The sequence below is a fragment of the Gorilla gorilla genome, chromosome 4, assembly GCF_029281585.2.
Source record: "Gorilla gorilla gorilla isolate KB3781 chromosome 4, NHGRI_mGorGor1-v2.1_pri, whole genome shotgun sequence".
Classification (NCBI taxonomy): domain Eukaryota; kingdom Metazoa; phylum Chordata; class Mammalia; order Primates; family Hominidae; genus Gorilla; species Gorilla gorilla.
The window spans coordinates 17490022-17511465 of record NC_073228.2 but is presented as its reverse complement, the minus strand read 5'-3'; the positions used below and the strand labels follow the sequence as shown (position 1 = coordinate 17511465).

General features: G+C 51.6%; 1 protein-coding gene across 1 annotated transcript; it reads left to right on the top strand.

Moving 5' to 3' along the window:
* The first annotated feature begins 1138 nt into the window (after nucleotides 1-1138).
* Nucleotides 1139-20069, top strand: CD300A (CD300a molecule). Its single transcript, XM_055389041.2, has 8 exons — nucleotides 1139-1470; nucleotides 1749-1931; nucleotides 8762-9100; nucleotides 9758-9911; nucleotides 12672-12766; nucleotides 16549-16586; nucleotides 16987-17094; nucleotides 19272-20069. Exons 2-8 carry the CDS (start codon nucleotides 1892-1894, stop codon nucleotides 19395-19397), a joined length of 900 nt encoding a protein of 299 aa, XP_055245016.2. The 5' UTR covers nucleotides 1139-1470; nucleotides 1749-1891; the 3' UTR covers nucleotides 19398-20069.
* The last annotated feature ends 1375 nt before the right edge of the window (nucleotides 20070-21444 follow it).

Below are 21444 nucleotides of genomic sequence, written 5' to 3'. Positions count from 1 at the left end.
GTGTGGGTGACAGTGCCTGTGTTTGTGTGTATATGTGAGTGTGTGTGCATGAACGTGTGTTTGTGTGTGTTTGTGAATGTGTTTGTGTGTATGTGAGTGTGTGTGAATGTGTGGGTGAGTGTGTGTGTTTGTGAATGTGTGTGAATGTGTGTGAGTGTTTGTGTGAGTGTGTATATGTGAGTGCATGTGCATGAACGTGTGTTTGCGAATGTGTTTGTGTATGTGTGTATGTGAGTGTGTGTTTGTGTGTGTGAATGTGTGTGGTGAGTGTGTGTGAATGTGTGTATGTGAGTGTGTGCGTATGTGTGTGTTTGTGAATGTGTGTATGAGTGTGTATGTGAGTGTGTGTTTGTGAATGTGTGGGTGAGTGTGTGTTTGTGTGTATGTGAGTGTGTGTGAATGTGTGTGGGTGTGTGTATGTGAATGTGTGTCTGTGAATGTGTGTGGGTGGGTGTGTGAATGTGTGTGTGAATGTGTGTGGGTGTGTGTATGTGTGTGAATGTGTGTTGTGAGTGTGTGTTTGTGTGTATGTGTGAATGTGTGTGGGTATGTGAATGTGTGTATGTGAGTGTATGTGTGTGAATTTGTGAATGTGTGTGGGTGTGTGTATGTGAGTGTGTGAATGTGTGTTGGTGTGTGTGTGAGTGTATGTGAGTGCGTGTGTTTGTGAATGTGTGTGGGTGAGTGGTGTGAGTGTATGTGAGTGCGTGTGTTTGTGAATGTGTGTGGGTGAGTGTGTGTATGTGTGTTTGTGAATGTGTGTGGTGAGGGTGTGTGTTTGTGTGTATGTAAGTGTATGTGAACACAGTCGTGTTTGTGAATGTGTGTGGGTGTGTGTGAATGTGTTTGTGTATGTGAATGTGTGTGTGTTTGTGAATATGTGTGTGGGTGTGTGTGTATGTGAGTGTGTGTGAGTGTGTGTATATGAGTGTGAATTGTGTGGGTGTGTGTATGTGTGTATGTGAGTGTGTTTGTGAATGTGTGTGGGTGTGTGTTTGTGTGTATGTGAGTGTGTGAGAGTGTGTGTTTGTGAATGTGTGTGGGTGAGTGTGGGTGGGTGAGTGTGTGTGTGTATGTGAGTGTGTGTGTGAATGTGTGTGGGTGAGTGTGGGTGGGTGAGTGTGTGTGTGAGTGTGTATGTGAGTGTGAGCGTGTGTGTGTTTAGAGTCTGCCCTCTGTGTGGATCAGGAAAGAAAGGGGTCCTTGCAGGCTCGCTGAGTCCCTGCTCTGTGCCCAGCCCCGAGTTGGCTCCAATGGGGCTATATAGAAAGGAAGGTATGGCTGGAGGACCTCCGTGTCAAGTTGAGGACACATTTCCAACACTAGGAACCATTCAGGGACTCTGGAGTCACGATGACAACTCCCCTTCCCTCAGCCCCGAAGCCCAGGCCTGGACCTCCAAGGGACTCAGGGAAGGGACTCAGGAAAGGGGAGTTCCCCCTGGCAGCCTCCTCGTGGGCACCACCGAGGGTGAGAGGAGCCAGCTCAGCGGGTCCCACCCCCAGGGTTGCCCATCTTGACCACAAGGAAAGGAGGGAGGAGTTGTTGGGCCTTCCACTAGGAGGAGACCCCGGGAAGTGAGAGTCGGGGATCAGTCCTGCAAGCTACGGAGTCACTACAGGGAGAGGTCTCATCACTAGAAATAGCCGAAGAACCTGCAGCCTCAACCTGGGTTAAGGAGGACGTGCCGTTTCTGGGGAGTCTTAGTCGGGGCTCACCAGCTTCCTGCATTTTCTGACCGGCTCCAGGAATAGAACCAAAAGAAGCTGAACAAGGAAGCAGCGCGGCACCAAGAAAAGCAGAAGTCGGGGCCTTGGTGGCGTGACTCTCCCCTCGGGTCCAGGTGGGGCCTGGAGCTGCTGCAAGTGCCGCCTGTGCTGGGGAAGGGACCATGTGGCTGCCTTGGGCTCTGTTGCTTCTCTGGGTCCCAGGTGAGAGTTTCCCTGCCCGGGAAAGTCTGCAGCAGGGAGGGAGGGTGCGAGGGGCAGGGCCGCAGGGCAGGTGTCACATGAGACGCCCCGAGTTTGGACTCCGTGCAGAACGCAGAATGGGGTGCGCTCTGTCTACCATATAAGATGGACAGATGAAGGTCCACACCCCTGGGAGAGGAAGAAGCCAGAGCCTCTCCCGGCTCTGCACCCACGTACCTTGGCTGACCTACAGCAGGGCGAGTGATAAGGGGTGGGTGCAGAAAAGGGACGTTTGAGGTTTTCCGTTGAATTCTTACAGGAAGGGGGACGAGAGGCAGGATGTGTCAGGGTGGGTGGAGAGTGGCAGCCACTGACTGCGAGGGGCATGTGGTGAGGGTGGGGGAGATGCCGGGCTCACTGGGTGCAGGGTATGGAGGAGGGGGGTGTGGGGAGGATGGGGGAGATGCCCGGCTCACTAGGTGCAGGGTACGGAGGAGGGAGTGGGGGGGTGAGGGAGATAGGGTCGGGGTGGGGAGCAGGTCGACAGTCTCTGGAATGCGGAGATTTAACCAGGGCAGCCCAGCGGCTGGGGCCTGAGCAGGCGGAAGTCCCGAGGCAGGCCTGGCTGGGGTTAGCCCCTGCGTGGGCCTGAGAACCAGGGGTCAGTCCTCTCCAAGAAGGGGATATGGGACAGAGGGGACAGAAAAGGTGGTGGGGAGGGCGAGGAGGGAAAAGATCGGGCAGAGAAGCGCTGAGATCTTCTTTAGGGAGAAGCGTGGAGTTGAGTCTTCCCTGTCCAAGCGCAGGGATTCCTCCCGCAGAGTCACCTGCTGTGCCTTCAGTCACGTCCACCGCTCTCCTCAGACAGGTCCTGTGCAGACTCCTCAGGCCTAGTCCTAGGATATTGTACGTCTTTGTGGTTGCTTTCCTTACAGATCGGAGGTTTTCTGCAATTATATTTGCTAACTACTTGTCTGTGGGAAGGTTATTACTTTTGGTGTCTTGACTTGGAAACGGGTCATCCTCCCATAACAGGTGTTCCTGCGATTCTCTTGGGTGTTCTTCTGTTTCATAGGATCGGTGTGCATGGGGAGGTTTCAGTTCCTGTCTAATATCTGTTTCTCTTTCTCCCATTGACTCATTGGCTGGTACAGCCGGAGTGAGGCCCAGCGGACATAGTGGTAGTGGTTGTCCCTGCCTTGTTGCTGACTCAGGGAAAAAGGACCAGAGCTTCTCATTATTAGGAAGAAGGGATCCACCAATGACTATTCACAAAGCATTTTTACTTTTATTTATTTATTTATTTATTTATTTATTTATTTATTTATTTATTTATTTTTTGAGATGGAGTTTTGCTCTTGTTGCCCAAGCTGGAGTGCAGTGGCGCGATCTCGGCTCACTGCAACCTACGCCTCCCAGGTTCAAGTGATTCTCCTGCCTCAGCCTCCCAAGTAGCTGAGATTACAGGCATGCCCCACCATGCCTGGTTAATTTTGTATTTTTAGTAGAGATGGGCTTTCTCCATGTTGGTCAGGCTGGTCTCAAACTCCCAACCTCAGGTGATCCACTCACCTTGGCCTCCCAAAGTGCTGGGATTGCAGGCGTGAGCCACCAAGCCTGGCCAACATTTTTATTTTTTTGAGACAGGGTCTCCCTCCGTCACCCAAACTGGAGTGCAGTGGTGCAATCACGGTTCACTGCAGCCTCCACCTCCCGGGCTCAAGTGATCCTCCCACCTCAACCTCCCCAGTAGCTGAGACTACAGGTGTGTGCCACCACACCCAGCTGGATTCTTAATTTTTTTTAGGGACAGGGTCTTACCATGTTGCCCAGGCTGGCCTCCACCTCCTGGGATCAAGGGATCCTCCCATCTTGTCCTCCCAAAATGCAGGGATTACAGGCATGAACCACCACACCTGGCCCCTACAAAACATTTTTTATTTTATTTTTATTTATTTTTTTGGAGACAGAATCTCACTCTATCACCCAGGGCTGGAGTGCAGTGGCTTGATCTCAGCTCACTGCAACCTCCACCTCCCAGGTTCAAGCGATTCTCCTGCCTCAGCCTCTTGAATAACTGGGCTTACAGGCCCCCACCACCACTGCTGGCTAATTTTTTTGTATTTTAGTAGAGACGGAGTTTCACCATGTTGCCCAAGGTGGTCTCGAACTCCTGAGCTCAGGCAATCTGCCAGCCTTGGCCTCCGGCCCCCACAAAATACCATTTTTATTATTTATAGAAATTATTATTATTATCCTTTCAGCTATGAAGGAGGTGAACTACATTACGAGATCTGGTCAGATGTTTGTCTTGATATATTATGCTGGCTTCATGGAAAGAATTAGGGAGATCTCCCTGTTTCCGTGTTCTCTGCAAATGTTTACATAAAACTGAAATTATTTGTTCCTTGAAGTTTTTAGAGAACTAGCTTGTAAAACTGAGTTTTGCTTCTTTTCTTTTGATGGAAGGGAAAGAATTTCTTAATAACACTCATCATTTTTGGTCTACATTAAAAAAAATCTAGCTGGGTGCAGTGGCTCACACCTGTAATCCCAGAATTTTAGGAGGTTGAGGTGGGAGGATAGCTTAAGCCCAGGAGTCCGAGACTGGCCTGGGCAGTATAGCAAGCAAGACCCCGTCTCTTAAAAAAAAAAAAAAAGTCTATTCTTGGCCTACATTGATGATTTATATTTTCCTAAAAAATCATCAGTGTCGCCCAGGTTTGCAGACTTATTTGTAGAGATTTGCAAATTTTTCTTTTGAATTTTATATCTGTGTCTTCTTTATTTTTGGTCTGACTACCTACTAGTCTAATTAATTGTTTGAGGCCAGGCACGTTGGCTCACGCCTGTAATCCCAGCACTTTGGGAGGCCAAGGCGGGTGGATCACTTGAGGTCAGGAGTTTGAGACCAGCCTGGCCAACATGGTGAAACCCCGTGTCTCCTAAAAACACAAAATTAGCCAGGCATGGTAGCGCGCACCCTGTAGTCCCAGCCACTCGGGAGGCTGAGACATGAGAGTCCCTTGAACCCAGGAGGCGGAGGTTGCAGTGAGCCGAGATCATGCCACTGAGCTCTGGCTTGGGCGACAAGAGCGAAACTCTGTCTCAAAAAAATGAAATAAAATAATTAATCATTTACCCCTTACAAAAAAAATCCATTTATTAATGTATATACTAACTCCACTGTTTTTCTGTTTCTTAATTCACTGATTTCTGTGAATTCACCAGTTCGTGAAAGATGACCTGGTTCTTTCTGTGTTGTGTGTGGGTGTGTGTGTTCCTCTTCTGACCTCTTGAGTTGGACAATTCCGTCATTTACCTGAGAGTTAATGGGTCAAGATTCTGTGATCTTCAAGGAAAACATTAAGACGACAGAGGAATATCCTGGTAGAGGACCCTGGCCCCAAGGTGGTCCCCAGTCTCCTGTTTATGATTAGAGGGGTTTGGCGTGGTGATTCAGGTTGGAAGAGAGAAAGCGCAGAAACACAAGCCTGGGAGCACTGGGGATCCATGTGATCGTTCCAGGTAAATGGGGAAGTAAATGGAGGGTTTTCTGACACTTCGCAATCTCTAAATTGTAATGACACCCTCACAGGTGGAACAGAGCTTTGGGGAGATGATTGGGTGACAGTTTTTTATCCAAGATTTCAGAGGAGAGAAGTTAATCAGGAGAGAGAGAAAGAGAGAGAGCTAGAGGGAGAGAGAGAGAGGGAGAAAGAAACTAAATCCGAAGGGAAGTCAGACACTGGAGGTAGGACGAGAGACAGGATTGGGTGCGGTGGGCAGAGGTGGTGGGGTCACTGAGGTCAGGAGAGAAGCCAAAACATGGACAAAGAAAGATGACGATTCGCAGCCCAGGAGAGGCAGGGAATCGGGTCAGGACAGGGAGCAGGAACAGTGTCTTGGGTGAAGGAGGGCTGGGAACTGACAGTTTTTATTTATTTTTTTTGAGATAGAGTCTCACGCTGTCGCCCAGGCTGGAGTGCAGTGGTGTGATCACAGCTCACTGCAACCTCCACCTCCTGGACTCAAGTGATCATCCCACCTCAGCCTCCTGAGTAGCTGGGAATACAGGCACATGCCACCATGCCTGGCTAATTTTTTGTATTTTTGGTAGAGATGGGGGTCTCACCACATTGCCCAGGCTGGCCTCAAATGCCTAGGCTCAAGCAATCCTCCCACTTTGGCCTCCCAAAGTGCTAGGATTACAGGCATGAGCCACTGCACCTGGCCTATTTATTTATTTGAGTCAGGGTCTCACTCTGTCACCCAGGCTGAAGTGCAGTGATGCGATCATAGCTCACTGCAGCCACAACCTCCTGGGCTAAAATGATCCTCCCACCTCAGCCTCCTGAGTAGCTGGGACCACACGTGTGCACCAGCACACCTGGCTAACTTTTGTATTTTTTTGTAGAGATGGAATCTCACTATGTTGCCCAGGCTCCATTTACTTATTAAGTACTTAATATGTGTCAATTTTAGTGATTTGTGTTTTTCTAGAAAATAACTTTCATCTAAGTTTATGAATTTTATGTAGAGAATTTCTGCAAAATATCTTGACTCTTCATTCTTTCTTCATCTATGGTCCTTTTCTCTTGTCATATCTTATTTAGTCAGCCCAGAGTTTATCTATTTTTATTAGCTGGAGTCATGTGAAACCCTGTTGTCTTGGTCAAAAAGTTGAATATCAGCCATTTCGTGTGATTCAACCTAATGTTATTTACCAGGCATTTTATACCTGTGATCTCGTTTAACACCCTCAAAGGCCATATGAGTCAGGGACAATTGTCACCACTTTATAGGCGAGGTGTCTGAAGCTCAGAGAGGTTAACTAACTTGCCCCGGAACACACAGCTGATACATAATAGGGTAGAGATGTAAACGCAGATGGTTCTGAGGATCTTTCTGCTTTGTCCTGGCAATTGCTGCTGAGAGCCTCAGGAAGCATCACACCTGTGACAAGCTTAGAAAGGCCTTCTCTGCAGGGGGATGTGTACATCCAGGCGAGGAGAGGTTTGGGTGGGACTCTGGGAGAGGCACAGAGGAGCTTATCTTTGGGCAGCCGTGGGCTGGGTGTGGAGCCAGTGGGGTCCAGGAGAAGCTTGCACTGAAGTTTTTATAGAGGGCCTACAGGTGCAAGGCACCTGTAGACGTTGAAGGTATAAGAAGGAGACCCCTACCCCCCTGAGGCTTTCATTCAAGTGATCCCAAAGTCTCATGTGTGAGGACATTTAGCATCTGAAACAGTAAGTAAAATTAAAGAGTTCTGGCCAGGCGCAGTAGCTCATGCCTGTAATCCCAGCACTTTGGGAGGCCGAGGCAGGTGGATCACCTGAGGTCAGGAGTTCAAGACCAGCCAGGCCAACATGGTGAAACCCTGTCTCTACTAAAAACACAAAAATTATCCGGGTGTGGTGGACGCCTGTAATCCTAGCTACTCGGTAGGCTGAGGCAGGAGAATCGCTTGAACCCGGGAGGCAGAGGTTGCAATGAGCCGAGATCCCGCCACTGCACTCCAGCCTGGGCAACAGAGCAAGACTCCATCTCAAAAAAAAAAAAAATCAAAGAGTTCTAACCCAAGGAAAGAAGAGCAAGCCCCCATCCCCACCATCCTTGGACCATATGGGGCCTAATCACAGAATTACAAGGGCATTGAGACACTGCACACACAACTGCCCAGCAGGCCTGTGCCCATCTGCCTGGGGCAGGGGCCATGTGTCCTCTGCTTGGCAGCCGACACTAGCTTCGAGCCATCACCTTACTCTCCTTGCTTTGCATCTGATAATTATTTGGGAAAATGTCAGACATAATTTTCAAGGAAGCTCATTTATTTCCGAGATTTAAGTCTAGGAGAGCTGGGCAAACTAAGGTAAGACACAGGATGAAAGTTTTCGTCAATGAGCCTTCTGCGTTTGTGACTCTTTTTTTTTTTTTTTTTTGAGACAGAGTCTCACCCTGTCACTCAGGCTGGAGTGCAGTGGTGCCATCTCAGCTCAACATAACCTCCGCCTCCAGGGTTGAAGCAATTCTTGTGCCTCAGCCTCCCCAGTAGCTGCAATTACAGGCGCATGCCACCACGCCCAGCTAATTTTTGTATTTTTAGTAGAGACAGGGTTTCACCATGTCGGCCAGGCTAGTCTCGAACTCCTGGCCTCAAGTGATCCACCTGCCTTAGCCTCCCAAAGTGCTGGGATTACAGGCATAACCCACTGTACCCAGCCAGTATTCTTGTCAAAAATGGCTTGACAACCCTATTGCTGCCCGGGTTTGCCCCCTGGTGGGACCAGATCAGTATGTGGGCCGTTCTTCCTCTTGCAGGGTTGCCCAGGGCTGGGGTGGCCCTCCCGGGAGGGCAGGTACTTAGGGGTGAGTTCTCATGCTCCTGGCAGGTTTGGAAGCAGGAGGCCCCTGGTGGGTGAGAGGGGTGGGAAGGGTAAGGGAAAGGAGGCAGGGGGCTGGAGAAAGGGGCTGCTATGAGCAAAATCTTGAGGGTGGTAGAGCAGAAAAGAGAATGCTCAAGCTGTGATCTGGCTGATGGGGCTGATATGAGGTGAAGGAGTCAGGGGCTGAGGGCTGGGGGTGCTGATGTGGAGTCGGGGAATCTTTGGAGGAGGTGACTCCAGGGCACCCAGCCTGAGCTCTTCCGGTCTCCATGGAAAGCCTCTGCCCCATTCCCACCTATGTGCGGAGGGAGCCTCTCATCCTCAGTCCCTGCTCCTGGGTGGACAAGGCCTGTCTGCCTGCCGCTGCCTCCTCCACACCACCAGGGTCCATGCGGCCCTGACCCTAGGGCACCCCTGACCAGGCTCATCTGAGGAGGAGCTGGGACTCTGGCTTGTGTTTTCCAGGATGTTTTGCTCTGAGCCACCCCAGGACTGTGGCGGGCCCCTTGGGGGGATCCCTGAGCGTGCAGTGTCACTACAAGAAGGAACACAGGTCCCTCAACAAATACTGGTGCAGACCACCACAGATTTTCCTATGTGACAAGATTGTGGAGACCGAAGGGTCAGCAGGAAAAAGGAATGGCCGAGTGTCCATCAGGGACAGTCCTGCAAACCTCAGCTTCACAGTGACCCTGGAGAATCTCACAGAGGAGGACGCAGGCACCTACTGGTGTGGGGTGGATACACCATGGCTCCGAGACTTTCATGATCCCATTGTGAAGGTTGAGGTGTCCGTGTTCCCAGGTGAGCCCCTCCTTCCCTCAGCGCCTAAATAGGCTCAGGTTGGAATTGTTGGGGCAGGAATCAGATCAGAGACGTGAAGCAGACAGTGTGTGTGTGCGCGCGCGTAAGAGAGAGAGAGGTGGGGGCCAGGGGAACACAGTCAGGGGGTCTCTCCTGGAGCAGCTGACATGTCTGCCCAGTATTGAAGAAGGGAAGGGTCCAGTGACAGGGAGGCTGAGAGAGCATTGCCTGTGAAGGAGCCAGGAGCGCACCTGTGGCTCAGCCCCCACGGAAGTGCAGCTGAGTGGGGGAGGGGTGGGGCTGAACAGAGAGGCTGGGGGGCCAGATGGGAAGCTGCTGCCCTCAGGGGGAGCCTTACCACATGACAGGTCAGATTTGCAGTGTAGACAGACTCTTCTGCAGCATGGAGGTTCGCAGGAGCACCTGGACCCTCATCAGCAGGATGGAAAATCAGGACCACTGGGAGTGGCACCTGTGTCCTGTTCAGAAATGCCCAGTTGGCCCAGGAGGGTCCTGGAGAGACTCCAGCCCCAGGGTCCTGCATCCTGCCCCCTTCCTTAGTGGGCATTTTGTGTGAAATCAAACCAAAAAGGCATCCTGAGTGGTGGGAGAGCCAGAGGACAGCTCCCTGGGTCTGACTTGTGGTTTTGCCACCAGCATCAACGTCAATGACACCTGCAAGTATCACTGCGGCCAAGACCTCAACAATCACAACTGCATTTCCACCTGTATCATCCACTACCCTGTTTTCAGTGGGTGCCACCCACAGTGCCAGCATCCAGGAGGAAAATGAGGAGGTGGTGAACTCACAGTAAGCACCTTAGCCCCTGAGACATGGAGGGGGCCCTGTGCTAAGAGGAGGAGCCCAGGGCGGGGACCTTGGCCATGTGGGCCAGCTGGAGGTGTGCATCCCTCCCTTTGCCCCAGGCCCAGGTTGGAAGCCATAGTCTGAACACCTCGGCTTGGACCTGCCCTTGGCTTTGGAAGGGGGCTCAGGTAGGGGGGAAGTTGGGGGGCAGATGGAAGGAAAGTGATAGTTACTGACGGCTGGTGACATCCTACGAGGCCCGTGTTAGACGCTTCACATGAGTGTTCTCACTTGCCCTTCACTGCAGCCCTGTACTGTCGTCATTCCGTGTGTTAGTCTGTTTTCACACCGTTGATAAAGACATACCCGAGACTGGATAAATTATAATGAGAAAGAGGTTTTAATGTACTCACAGTTCCACATGGCTGAGGAGGCCTCACAATCAAGGCGGAAGGCAAAAGGCATGTCTTACATGGCAGCAGGCAAGACGGAGAATGAGAACCAAGCAAAAGGGGTTTCCTCTTATAAAGCCATCAGATCTCGTGAGACTTATTCACTACCACAAGAACAGTATGGGGCAAACCACCCCCACGATTCAGTTATCTCCCACTGGGTCCCTCCCACAACACGTGGGAATTATATGGGAGCTACAATTCAAGATGAGATTTGGGTGGGGACCCAGCCAACCCACATCAATCCCCATTTTACAGATGAGTAAACTGAGACTCAGCGAGGTTAAGCAATTTGCCCAGTCAAGTAGCTACAAGAGGCTAAGGCTAAGCTTCCAATTCTGGTTTATGTGACTCCAGAGCCTTGAGTTCTCCTCTCTAAACAGTGGTTCTTAACCTTTTTGGGAGTCACCAACCCCACATAGAATCTGACATCTATGGACACTCTCCCCAGAAAAACACGTGCAGTCACAAACCTTTTCTGGGATTCACGGGCTCCCTATTCTAGCACAAAACCCCACAATTCCATCCTGGCACTATCCACCCAGAGTTAGTGCAGACCCCACAGGTGAAGAGCTTCCACATCTAAATCAGATCCCACAAGACCGCCCTGATTTAGATGCCAGTCGAACTTTGGGGATCCCCAGGCCACCACACTTCTGACCAACTGGATGCAAATTTGGGGGTTCCCAGGACCCCCACAGGTTCAATAATTTGTTAGACTCAGAACTCTGGAAAGCATTATACTTACAATTACAGTTTTATCATAAGGATAAAGGATAAAGATTAGGACCAGCCAATGCAGAGACACATAGGACAAGGCTTGGGAGGATCCCAAACAGTTTCTGTGCCCTCTCCAGGTGGAATCAGGGAGCATCACCTGCACCCTCCCTGTGGCACCTCAATATATTTATCAACCAGGAAGCTCCTCCAAGCTTTGGTGTCCAGAGTTTTTATTGGGGTTTCATTACATAGGCATGATGTGATTGAACTGTCTCCACCTCCAGTCCCTCTTTGGGAGGTTGGGCTGTCTCAGGGCTCCAAATCTCTAATTACGTGGTTGGTCTTTCTGGTGACCAGCCCCATCCTATTGTCTCATCTCTTACCAAAGTCCAGGTGTGATTCATGAACAACAAAGACACTCCTAATTTTTGGGACATTCCAAGGATTTACAGCCTCCCTCCTAAGAGCTAGGGACGAAGGCCAGCCAGATTCTTTACTGGACAACATCCATAAACCCCTCCACAGGCTTCTGCCAACATATAAGGCAAGGCAAAATTCAGGCTTGAACATGCCACTTCCAGAAGTTTAGCCTGTAGATACACATAGGTGGCAGCGCTGGGTTCTGTGGGGCCTGAAGGTTGTGCAATTTGCGGGGTGGGTTGGTGGGAGGGTAATCTAAGAAAAAGATGAGAAAATTGTGAATGCAAACGTAGGCATGAAGGAAGGGGCCCAAGCAATGGAGGGACCTGAAGCTGGGCTGCATCAGCCTCCTGGTCAATCTGCTGCTGCGTGGTCAGGTGTGAAAAGGTGGAGCTGCAAGGCGATTTATAAGCAACGTTTACCATTGCAAAGGACTGGGGGAAATGCCCATTCAGTGGGAACGTTTAAATAAATCACAGTCTATCCATGTGTAGGAATACCCTGCAGCTATAGGAAAGAGTGAGGGACTTCTTTATGTACTGACGTGGAAGGACCTCTAAGATGTATTGCTAAGTAAAACCAGAATAGTGTTAGACGAGGCCTCCTTTGTGTGAAAGAGAAGGGAAATCCCGTACATTCGTATTTGCTTGTATACACATAAAGAAACTCTAGAAGGTTCTTAAGAACAGCACGTATGTGTATGTGGGGAAATTGGGGAATGTGTAAATGGGGGGTGTGTAGAAAGGGGGCTTTATACTGTCTATTTTTTTAATTGACCTTATCTATCTACTTAAAAAGTTAGAGAAGGAGACCAGGTATATTGGCTCATGCCTGTCATCCCAGCACTTTGGGAGGTTGAGACAGGAGGGTGGCTTGAGCTCAGGAGTCTGAGACCATCCTGGGCAATATAGCAAGATTGAGTCTCTACAAAAAATTTAAAAATTAGCCGTGGTGGCCTGTGCCTGTAGTCCCAGCTACGCAGGAGGCTGAGGCAGGAGGATCACTTGAGCCCAGGGGTTCAAGGCTGCAGTGAGCCATGATCACCACTGCACTCCAGCCTGGGTAACAGAGCCAGATCCTGTCTCAAAAAATAAAAATAAAAAATAAAAATAAAAAAGTAAGTTGGAGAAGGCAAGTCGGCCCCACCCTCACCATCCTGTGCCTCCTCCAGGCTCCCGCTGCTCCTCTCCCTGCTGGCATTGTTGCTGCTTCTGTTGGTGGGGGCCTCCCTGCTAGCCTGGAGGATGTTTCAGAAACGGATCAAGGGTGAGTTGGCTCCCCACACCCCTCTGCCCCACCTGGGGTGGTCAGGCCCTGACCACAGACGCTCATCTTCAAAGCTATGTCCACGTCCCACAGTATTGCTATGAAATGTGACACCCAGACCACACATCCTAGGTGATCCTACAGGGCAGGTCCCATGGGAGGCATCCTTGTGCGTGGTGGTTACAGGCTGTGAGAGGTGGCTCCCAAGCAGGAGGCTTTCCCACTTCCAGGCCAAGGGTGGTTGCCCCATGACAACCCCAAGAGGGTTGACCCTCTTCTGTTTAAAACCCTGGCATGGTGTGCTGGGTGCAGTGGTGTGCATCTGTAGTTCCAGCTACTCAGGAGGCTGAGATGGGAGGATTGCTTGATCCCAGGAATTCAAGACCAGCCTGCGCAACACAACAAGGCTCCCGCGTCTATAAAATAAAATAAATCCTTGCATGGTCTCCCCCACCATAAAAAGTCCAGGTATCTACAGGAGTCACTGCCCTCCACGATCTGGCTCTACCCACCTCCCTTTCCCCATCCGTGCACCCTGGAAACCAACTTCTTGTATCTCCTTTAATGACAGCCTCAACCTCAGCCTCTCCTCTCCTTCTGGGTTTGCTCTGGGCTGGAGGGCCTTCCCTGCCCCCTCTCCCCAGCTCACTCCCAGTGGACTCCAACAGTGGTCCTCAGACTTTCTTTTCTCTGGGACCTTTTCTTTGACTCCAAAGAGTGGCTTGGGGCCCCTCCGGGCTATACCTCTGCTGTCACAGCCTTTTGGGAACCAGATTGTCATTGCTGGTGTCCTCACCTGCCTTCCCACAGGCATGTGCTTTAAGGAGGTACAGAACCAGTATTTGTCAAATTAATGTGTTATTCAGTATCTCCAGCTGCAACGGGCACCCCAGGGGCCTCCAGGCAATCTCTAGTCCAGCTGCCCTCCTCTGAGCTCAGATTAAAAGAGAGAACAGGAACTCTTGGCACTCAGTAAGTAGATGCTCAATAAATAGCTGATAGGCAAATTGAATAAGCACAGGAACAGAGGAACAAGTGGAGGTGTGGCCACCAGTCCTCTAGATTGCAGATCCCTGGCCGAGGTCAAGTGTAAGCCTGAAGCTTCCTCCCTGTTCGGAGGGTTGAAGATTCCACAGGCAGAAGATTCTCAGGGGAATCTTTGTCCAAAGCCTTCCAAGACTGCAGTGAGACTGGGGTGGGAAGAGATGGGGTTATCCTGTCCCATAGCTGCAGGATAAGCTGCTGCATGCTTGGTGGGGGGCACTGCTCACACATACCCCCAGTGCCTCCCGTGGTGCCCAGGCTTTTGGCGGAGAAATCAGCCTCAGTAGATCTGTGCAGGGTGTATGGGAAGAAAACCACTTCCTCTTTCCCATCTGCTTTGTGTGTGTCATTTTCTGGTAACCCCATCCTAAACTTCAGCACCCACGTGGATGCCACTGGGTTGTCTCAGTTCTGAGCCCCTTTCGGTTTCCTTTGTGCCCTTTCACCCAGAAAGTCTCTGGCTCCTCAAAGAGCCTCCTCCCCCCTTGAAAAGGATGTATGTGATTATTGTAGGAAATTTGAAAAATGAGTAAAAGCACAAAGAAGGAAATAAATCCCCCATCATCGATGATAACTAAAAACCCCACCGCCTAGAGAAAACCAGCCACTGGCCCCTGAGGTATATCCTTCCAGTCTTTTTTTCTATGCCTATGTAAATGCATCTGTGATTTCTTTTTTTTCTCTTTTTTTTTTTTTTTTTTTTGAGACAGAGTCTCACTCTGTCACCCAGGCTGGCGTGCAGTGGCGTGATCTTGGCTCGCTCCAGCCTCGACCCCCCACTGCCCGGGGCTCCAGTGATCCTCCTGCGTTAGCCTCCCAAGTAGCTGGGACTACAGGTGCTCCCCACCACGTCTGGCTAATGGTTAAATTTTTTTTTTTTAGAGATGGGGTTTCACTATGTTGCCCAGCCTGGTCTTGAACTCCTGAGCTCAAGCCCAGAGTGCTGGGATTACAGATATGAGCCACCACACCCAGTCATGCATCTGCGATGTCTTAACAAATTGGCCTCATACCACTCATTCTCTTTTAAACCTACATTTTTGCACTTAACATATGGTACCATGTTCCCAGCTAGTAAATGTTCTAAAAATCACAGACTGCAGAGTTTACTGGTGTCTTAAGCTTCCTGTAACCCATCCTCAGTAACAAGATAAAGGCTTTCTATTCAAACATTTTTGACTCTCTGTCCCTTGCTTTGCAAGTCCGTGCCCCATCCCCTGACTGTGTGGCTGGGGCTGACTTCCCCTTGACCTGCCTGGAGCCTGACACCTGCCTCATTACACCTACTCCCCACTCTTTCCCCCAGCCCACATTGGTCGTTCATTCATTCACACAACAAAGCTGTCCTGAGCACCTACTGTGTGCCAGGCCTGTGCTGGGCCCTGGGGACAACATTGTGACTGGGGTAGACTGGGTCTTACCTTCAGTGAGCTTCCCCTACCGCTGGCTCCCCCAAACCTTCTCACTACCACCCTCCTTCCCGGGCATTGAACTCCTGTCTCTTCCCCACCAGCTCTTTTTCTCCTTCCTATCAGAACACTTGTCCCAGGTAGGGACAGGGAGGGCAGTGTGGTGCCTGCGCACAGCACTTGGAAGCAGGGCACTTCGCACCCCAGAGTACCCGGCTGCGCGCTCCATTAGGTCAGCTGTGGCTCAGCAAGCCCGTCACTATACGTGGTCTTGTGTCTCCCAACTGTGGGCTCCTCCCCTTTAATTCTGGGGGAGGAGCCCACAGATCCCCACGGCATCCAGTGCAGTGGGCTCTGGGGTTGCCTGGCTGTGGACCTAACCAAGGGCATCAGCAGCGTGTGTGTCACCCGCTGCCCACCTGGTCCGGGCTCCTGGGGTGAAAGGGTTAGGGTGTACAGGGCTGTGCTCATAGGCAGCACCCTTATAGAGCAGGTGCCAGCAGCCAAGGGCTGTGTGAGCCTGAGCTGGCGTCCCTGGGGCTGACAGGCCTCCTTCCCTACGGCCTGGGGCAGCAGGCAGGTGGGCTGTCTGGGAGGGCAGACCTCAGGCACGAGGATGGGAGCAGAGGCCCCAGCAACTTCCCACAGTCTGATGCAGCCCTAAGCCCCAGATGCACAGGGCTTTTCAGTGGCATCCTTCCTCCCCTGGAAACATTTGTGTGAGATCCCGTGTTGAGAGCTTGTTTTGGTCCCTCTCCTCCAGCTGGGAGCTTTCTTTCCTTTCTTTCTTTCTTTTTTTCATTTTTGAGACAGAGTCTTGCTCTGTTGCCCAGGCTGGAGTGCAGTGGCATGATCTCAGCTCACTGCAACCTCCGTCTCCCAGGTTCAAGTGATTCTCCTGTCTCAGCCTCCCAAGTAGCTGGGACTACAGGGCGTGTGCCACCATGCCCAGCTAATATTTGTATTTTTAGTAGAGACAGGGTTTCACCCTATTGGCCAGGCTGGTCTCGAACTCCTGACCTCAAGTGATCTGCCCTCCTCGGCTTCCCAAAGCACTGGGATTACAGGCGTGAGCCACCGCACCCGGCCCAGCTGGAGTCTTTCTATTTCTCCATTTATTCACTCATCCTGTGCTTATTCATTCATTTACTAAGTCACTAATTCACTCACTCAACAAACCTTTGAGTTCCTACCATGCTTCAGGCCTGAAGGGATAGGTCCCCAGGGCTGAGGTCTCTAGGGAAAGGCCTTTTCCCAGAAGGCTTGTAGGGTCCTCCATCCTGGCCGTTGTTCCAGGATTCAACCTCCTTCCTCTCCTCTTGTCTCTAGCTGGTGACCATTCAGAGCTGTCCCAGAACCCCAAGCAGGTAAGGGGGGCTTTAGCAGGAGGTGTATCAGGTGGCTGGGCGGAGGATACAGAGGCTGCTGGGGAGTTGGACAGTCCCATCGGCCAATGGAGGATGGATGGAGCGGGGAGCTCACCCAGAGCAGGACGAATGATGCTGGGAGATGTGGTCACTAGGTCTTGTTCTGAGTCCTGGCCAGCCTGTCCCCTCCCCACCAGGGCAAATGGAATGAAGGGAGGCCCTCCCAGCCAAGCTGACCTGGGGAACATTAAACTACTGGACAGAGTGGGGTGGAGGCAGGAAGGGGAAGGTGGGGGCTGAGGTGCTCAGAGCATAGAGGAAGGGGAGACACATGCAGAGACGCAGGGACAGAGGCTGCAGGGCTCCGTGGACACCCACCTGGGACCTCCTGCCCACCCAGGCTGCCAAGCAAAGTGAGCTGCACTACGCAAATCTGGAGCTGCTGATGTGGCCTCTGCAGGAAAAGCCAGTGCCACCAAGGGAGGTGGAGGTGGAATACAGCACTGTGGTAAGTGCAGGAGCCCGGCTTTTGGGCATGTGGCCCCTGGGCTGTGCCAGGGCACCCCTGGGATGGTGGGCAGAAGGGGAAGGAAGGGGTCTGCTTGGTGATCTTGTGCCTGTCAGGGACAGGGCCACATGGAGATGGAGCAAGTATAGATTTTGCCAGAGCAGAGGTCCTTAGAAGGGCTTGGTGTCATTGTGGTGGGGGGTTTTTGGGGGTGGCCAGCAGCTATGGCTCTGACAGTCCGTGAAGTCCAGCATGGGTTAAGCACCTGCTGTGTATCATGAGCCAAGGTGAGAACCTGTGACTTCTCACTGTTTTGGTCTCATCATCTCTTTGACATCAATTCTGCTTTCCAGGTTTTTATCTGTGACCCGCTGTGGGTCAACCCTTGGGCGCAGCCACCTTCAACTGGGATAATGGGATGGGGGCTGCCTCCCTGGGTCGTGACCCACCTGCTAGTGGGAGAGTTCAAGCAGAAGCTGGGGGTCAGTTGGCAGAGAGGATCGGGAGAGATGTAAGCATCAGCAGGGAAGCTTAAAGGACCCCCCAGGCCTGGGAGCTGAAGAGGCCCCTCAGACAAGTCGTGTGGTGCCATGGAGGGCTGGCACCAGGGTGACAGGGGACATTGTTGCTGGTCTGCCTGGAAAAGTGGCCCAACTCCCTGGGATATCTCCAGCCTGGTACCGTTCTCCCCAGGCCGCCGTTTTGCACCTGACAGGAGAAGAGGGGATCCAGACCTGCCATTTCCGGGTCCCCTGATAGCCGCACCACTCCCCAACCTCCCGCCAGCTGTCTGCATGAGGATGAGGGTGGTCTGGGGGCCCAGGGTCCTGGATGGCTCCTGGCCAAGTTCCTTCCTTCCTTCCTTCCTTCCTTCCTTCCTTCCTTTCTTTCTTTCTTTCTTTCTTTCTTTGGAATCTCGCTCTGTCCCCCAGGCTGGAATGCAGTGGCACAGTCTTGGCTCACTGCAATCTCTGCCTCCCAGGTTCAAGCAATTCTCCTGCCTCAGCCTCCAGAGTAGCTGGGATTACAGACACCTGCCACTACACTGGCTGATTTTTGTATTTTTAGTAGAGACGGGGTCACCATGTTGGCCAGGCTGGTCTCGGACTCCTGACCTCAAGTGACCCGCCTGCCCTGACTTCCCAAAGTGCTGGGATTACAGGACTGAGCCACCACACCCGGCCAGCTCCTGGCCAAGTTTCTGAGTGCCCCTGCACTCAAGCCTGACTCCTTCCTTGCATGACATGATCTTGTGTCCACAAAGCTGCATGGCCTGGGACCAGCAACAGCCTTGTTCTAACTTCTTGTCTCATGATCTAAAGTGGATGGGACATGGTCTTCCTCTTCTCCCAGCCCCCTTGGTACAAGTTGGGACTCATGCCCACAGTACAGCAAGTTAATCAGAGCTGCAGGGCCAACGCAGTACCCTTGTACTGGCTTCAACTCCACCTAGAGAACTAGGGGTCCTCTGCAGAAAGGGATCCATGGCTGCTTCATTGTGAGAACTTTCCTTTTTTTTTCTTTTCTTTTCTTTTTTCTTTTTTTTTTTTTTTGAGACAGAGTCCCACTCTGTCGCCAGGCTGGAGAGCAGTGGTGCAATCTTGGCCATTGCAACCTCCGCCTCCCCGGTTCAAGCGATCCTCCTGCCTCAGCCTCCCAAGTAGCTGGGATTACAGGTGTCCACCACCACGCCCAGCTAGTTTTTGTATTTTTAGTAGAGACTGGGTTTCACTATGTTACCCAGGCTGGTCTCAAACTCCTGACATCAAGTGATCCACCCACCTTGGCCTCCCAAAGTGCTGGGATTAAGGGCGTGAGCCACTGTGCCTGGCCACAAGAATATTTCATTAAGAGAAGCACAGAGGTGTCTCGGGGGAGCCCAGCCAGGTCTCAGGGCCTCAGTTTCTTCCCTGTAGAATGGACCAGGCTGGGTCAGCCCCGAGGAGCCCCTGGAGCCTCCTGCCTCTGATGCTGGGGATGTTGTGCTGCTGCTTGCCCAGATGGGGAGGAGCAGCTGGGTGGACAGGATCATAGAGAAAAAGAGGCCAGGACAGTGGAGCCTCTACAGTGAGGCCTCCCCAAAGCCCCTCAGGTGTCCTCCCTCCTCCATCCTATGTTGGGGGTCCTTTCTTCCATTGCCTCTCCCAAGTCTCCGGTTTCTTGGTTTCTCTCTGCAGGCCTCCCCCAGGGAAGAACTTCACTATGCCTCAGTGGTGCTTGATTCTAACACCAACAGGATAGCTGCTCAGAGGCCTCGGGAGGAGGAACCAGATTCAGATTACAGTGTGATAAGGAAGACATAGTCTTTTGTCCTGCCTCGCCATTGGAGCTCTCATGGGCCCCAGGAAGTCCAGGGATGGCTCCCTTATACCTGGCCCACGTCCTTCTCAGCCTGCCCTCAACAACAGTGACCAACAGACAGGCAGCTGGGTTTCTCAGGCCGTCCCTCTGTTGCCATCAGCTCGATTGGCTTCCCCGAGGGCCAGCAGGGCTGGGGGCTCTGGGGAGCAGCAGGAAGCACTCCCAGCCACCAGCGCCTGTCGCCTCTTTCCCCTTTGCCCCTGCTTCATCCCGGCTCTGTGTGTGGAGGACAAAGCTTCTTCCTGCGTGGCTCCAGGAAAAGATGTGGCTCACGTAGGTGGCACCTGCCAATAGCTTTGTCAATCACAGCCCCATAGGAACGTCTGGAATTGCTTGGGAGTTGGGGAGAACTGTCAAGAAGAGTGAAGAGAGTGCCAAAGTGGAGATCTGTTCACATGGGGGCCATGGAGGGGGGACCCACTAAAGATCAAGATCAAAGATCCTCCCCATCTCACAGACAAGGAAACTGAGGCCAGAGGGAGGAGAGAATTGCTTATGGCTCCAGAACTGGTGGCAAGTTTCTCTGGACTCTTAGGTTTATTTTTAATATGAAATATAAAAACAGTTTCAAATATCTTATTGAGGGAGAAGTAAAAAGTTATTTAAACAATGCCTGCTATGTGTCTGCAGTCCTCTGCTAAAGCTCCCAGCTTTGATACCAGATGAGTGCAGAGAAGCCTTGTGGGTGCAGTGGGTTGGGGACATCCTAAGAGAAGTCCTTACTGAGTGGGAGAAGGTGGGTCACAGCTGCTTCTCGCCATGATGTCTGTTTGCTTGTGTGTTTTTTGAGATGGGGCCTCACTCTGTCCCCCAGGCTGGAGTGCAGTGGTATGATCACAGCTCACTGCAGCCTGGAATTCTTGGGCTCGAGTGATCCTCCTGCCTCACCCTCCTGAGTAGCTGGGACTACAAACACATGCCACCATGCCTGAATTTTTTTTTTTTAAAGATGGGGTCTCGCCATGTTGCCCAGGCTGGTCTTGAACTCTTGGGCTCAAGCGATCCTTTTGCCTTGGCCTCCCTGAGTGCTAGGATTACAGCATGAGTCACCATGCCTGGCAGTTTGCATGATGGAAAACACAGCAGTTTTTTTGTCGGGAGATTTGAAATTTAATGCAAAGAGTTGTCCAGGCTGTCTTGAGTCTGTGGCAGCTGCCAACAGCTTTATGTTTTTATTTTTTCATTTTAATTTTTCTTTTTTAGAGGCAGGGTCTCTCTGTGTTGCTCAGCCTTGAACTCCTGGAGTTGTGCAATGTGGACTCCTGGATCTGAAAGGTGAGGCTGCCATGAAGCCAATAATGTGGGCCGGGGCTTAGACATGTGCCTGGTACGGAGGGGAACCCAGAAATAGTTGTTGACTTCACTTGAATTGAGCCCGGTCACGTTCCAGTCCTGATCTGCAGTAACCCTTCTCGGGTTCCTGTTTCCAGAGACAGAATTCTGCAGGGTGGTTTAAAACACAGAGGTGCGTGGCATCAGACTGACTCTAAGACTCAGGGGGTTGTTCGAAGGACCCCTTCTCCTCAATGGGAGTGAACTTTAATTCTCTGAAATCGTATTTTCTCTTTAATTCAGTCTAAATTTCTATCAATTAGAAATAAGTCCTCTGTAAAATGCAAATGTCTAGGCTATCAGTTGGTTATCAATGCCAGCTGCTATAACAACCACAACCTCCACAATAAAACTGGGTGGAGTGACGGGGTGAGGCTGGGGCAGGAGGGTATTGCAGTCACAGCCACACACTGGCCCCAGCCCCCTGCCCCATCAATCTCTAAGGCTTGGTGGAGGAATAAGTTCCCCGGTATAAACCATTTGCCCTGTGGAAGGTGGCAGCCCCTCGGGAGTCCTTCATGTCATTTCCTGCCAGAGAGTCTCAGTTGGGACCACCCCCATTCTCCAAGGAGGCCTCATAGCAGGAGGGAGTGGGCTGGCTTGCAATAGTCTTCTGGAAGTCTTACTGTCCAACTCCCTTCCCGGATGCTCTGCATA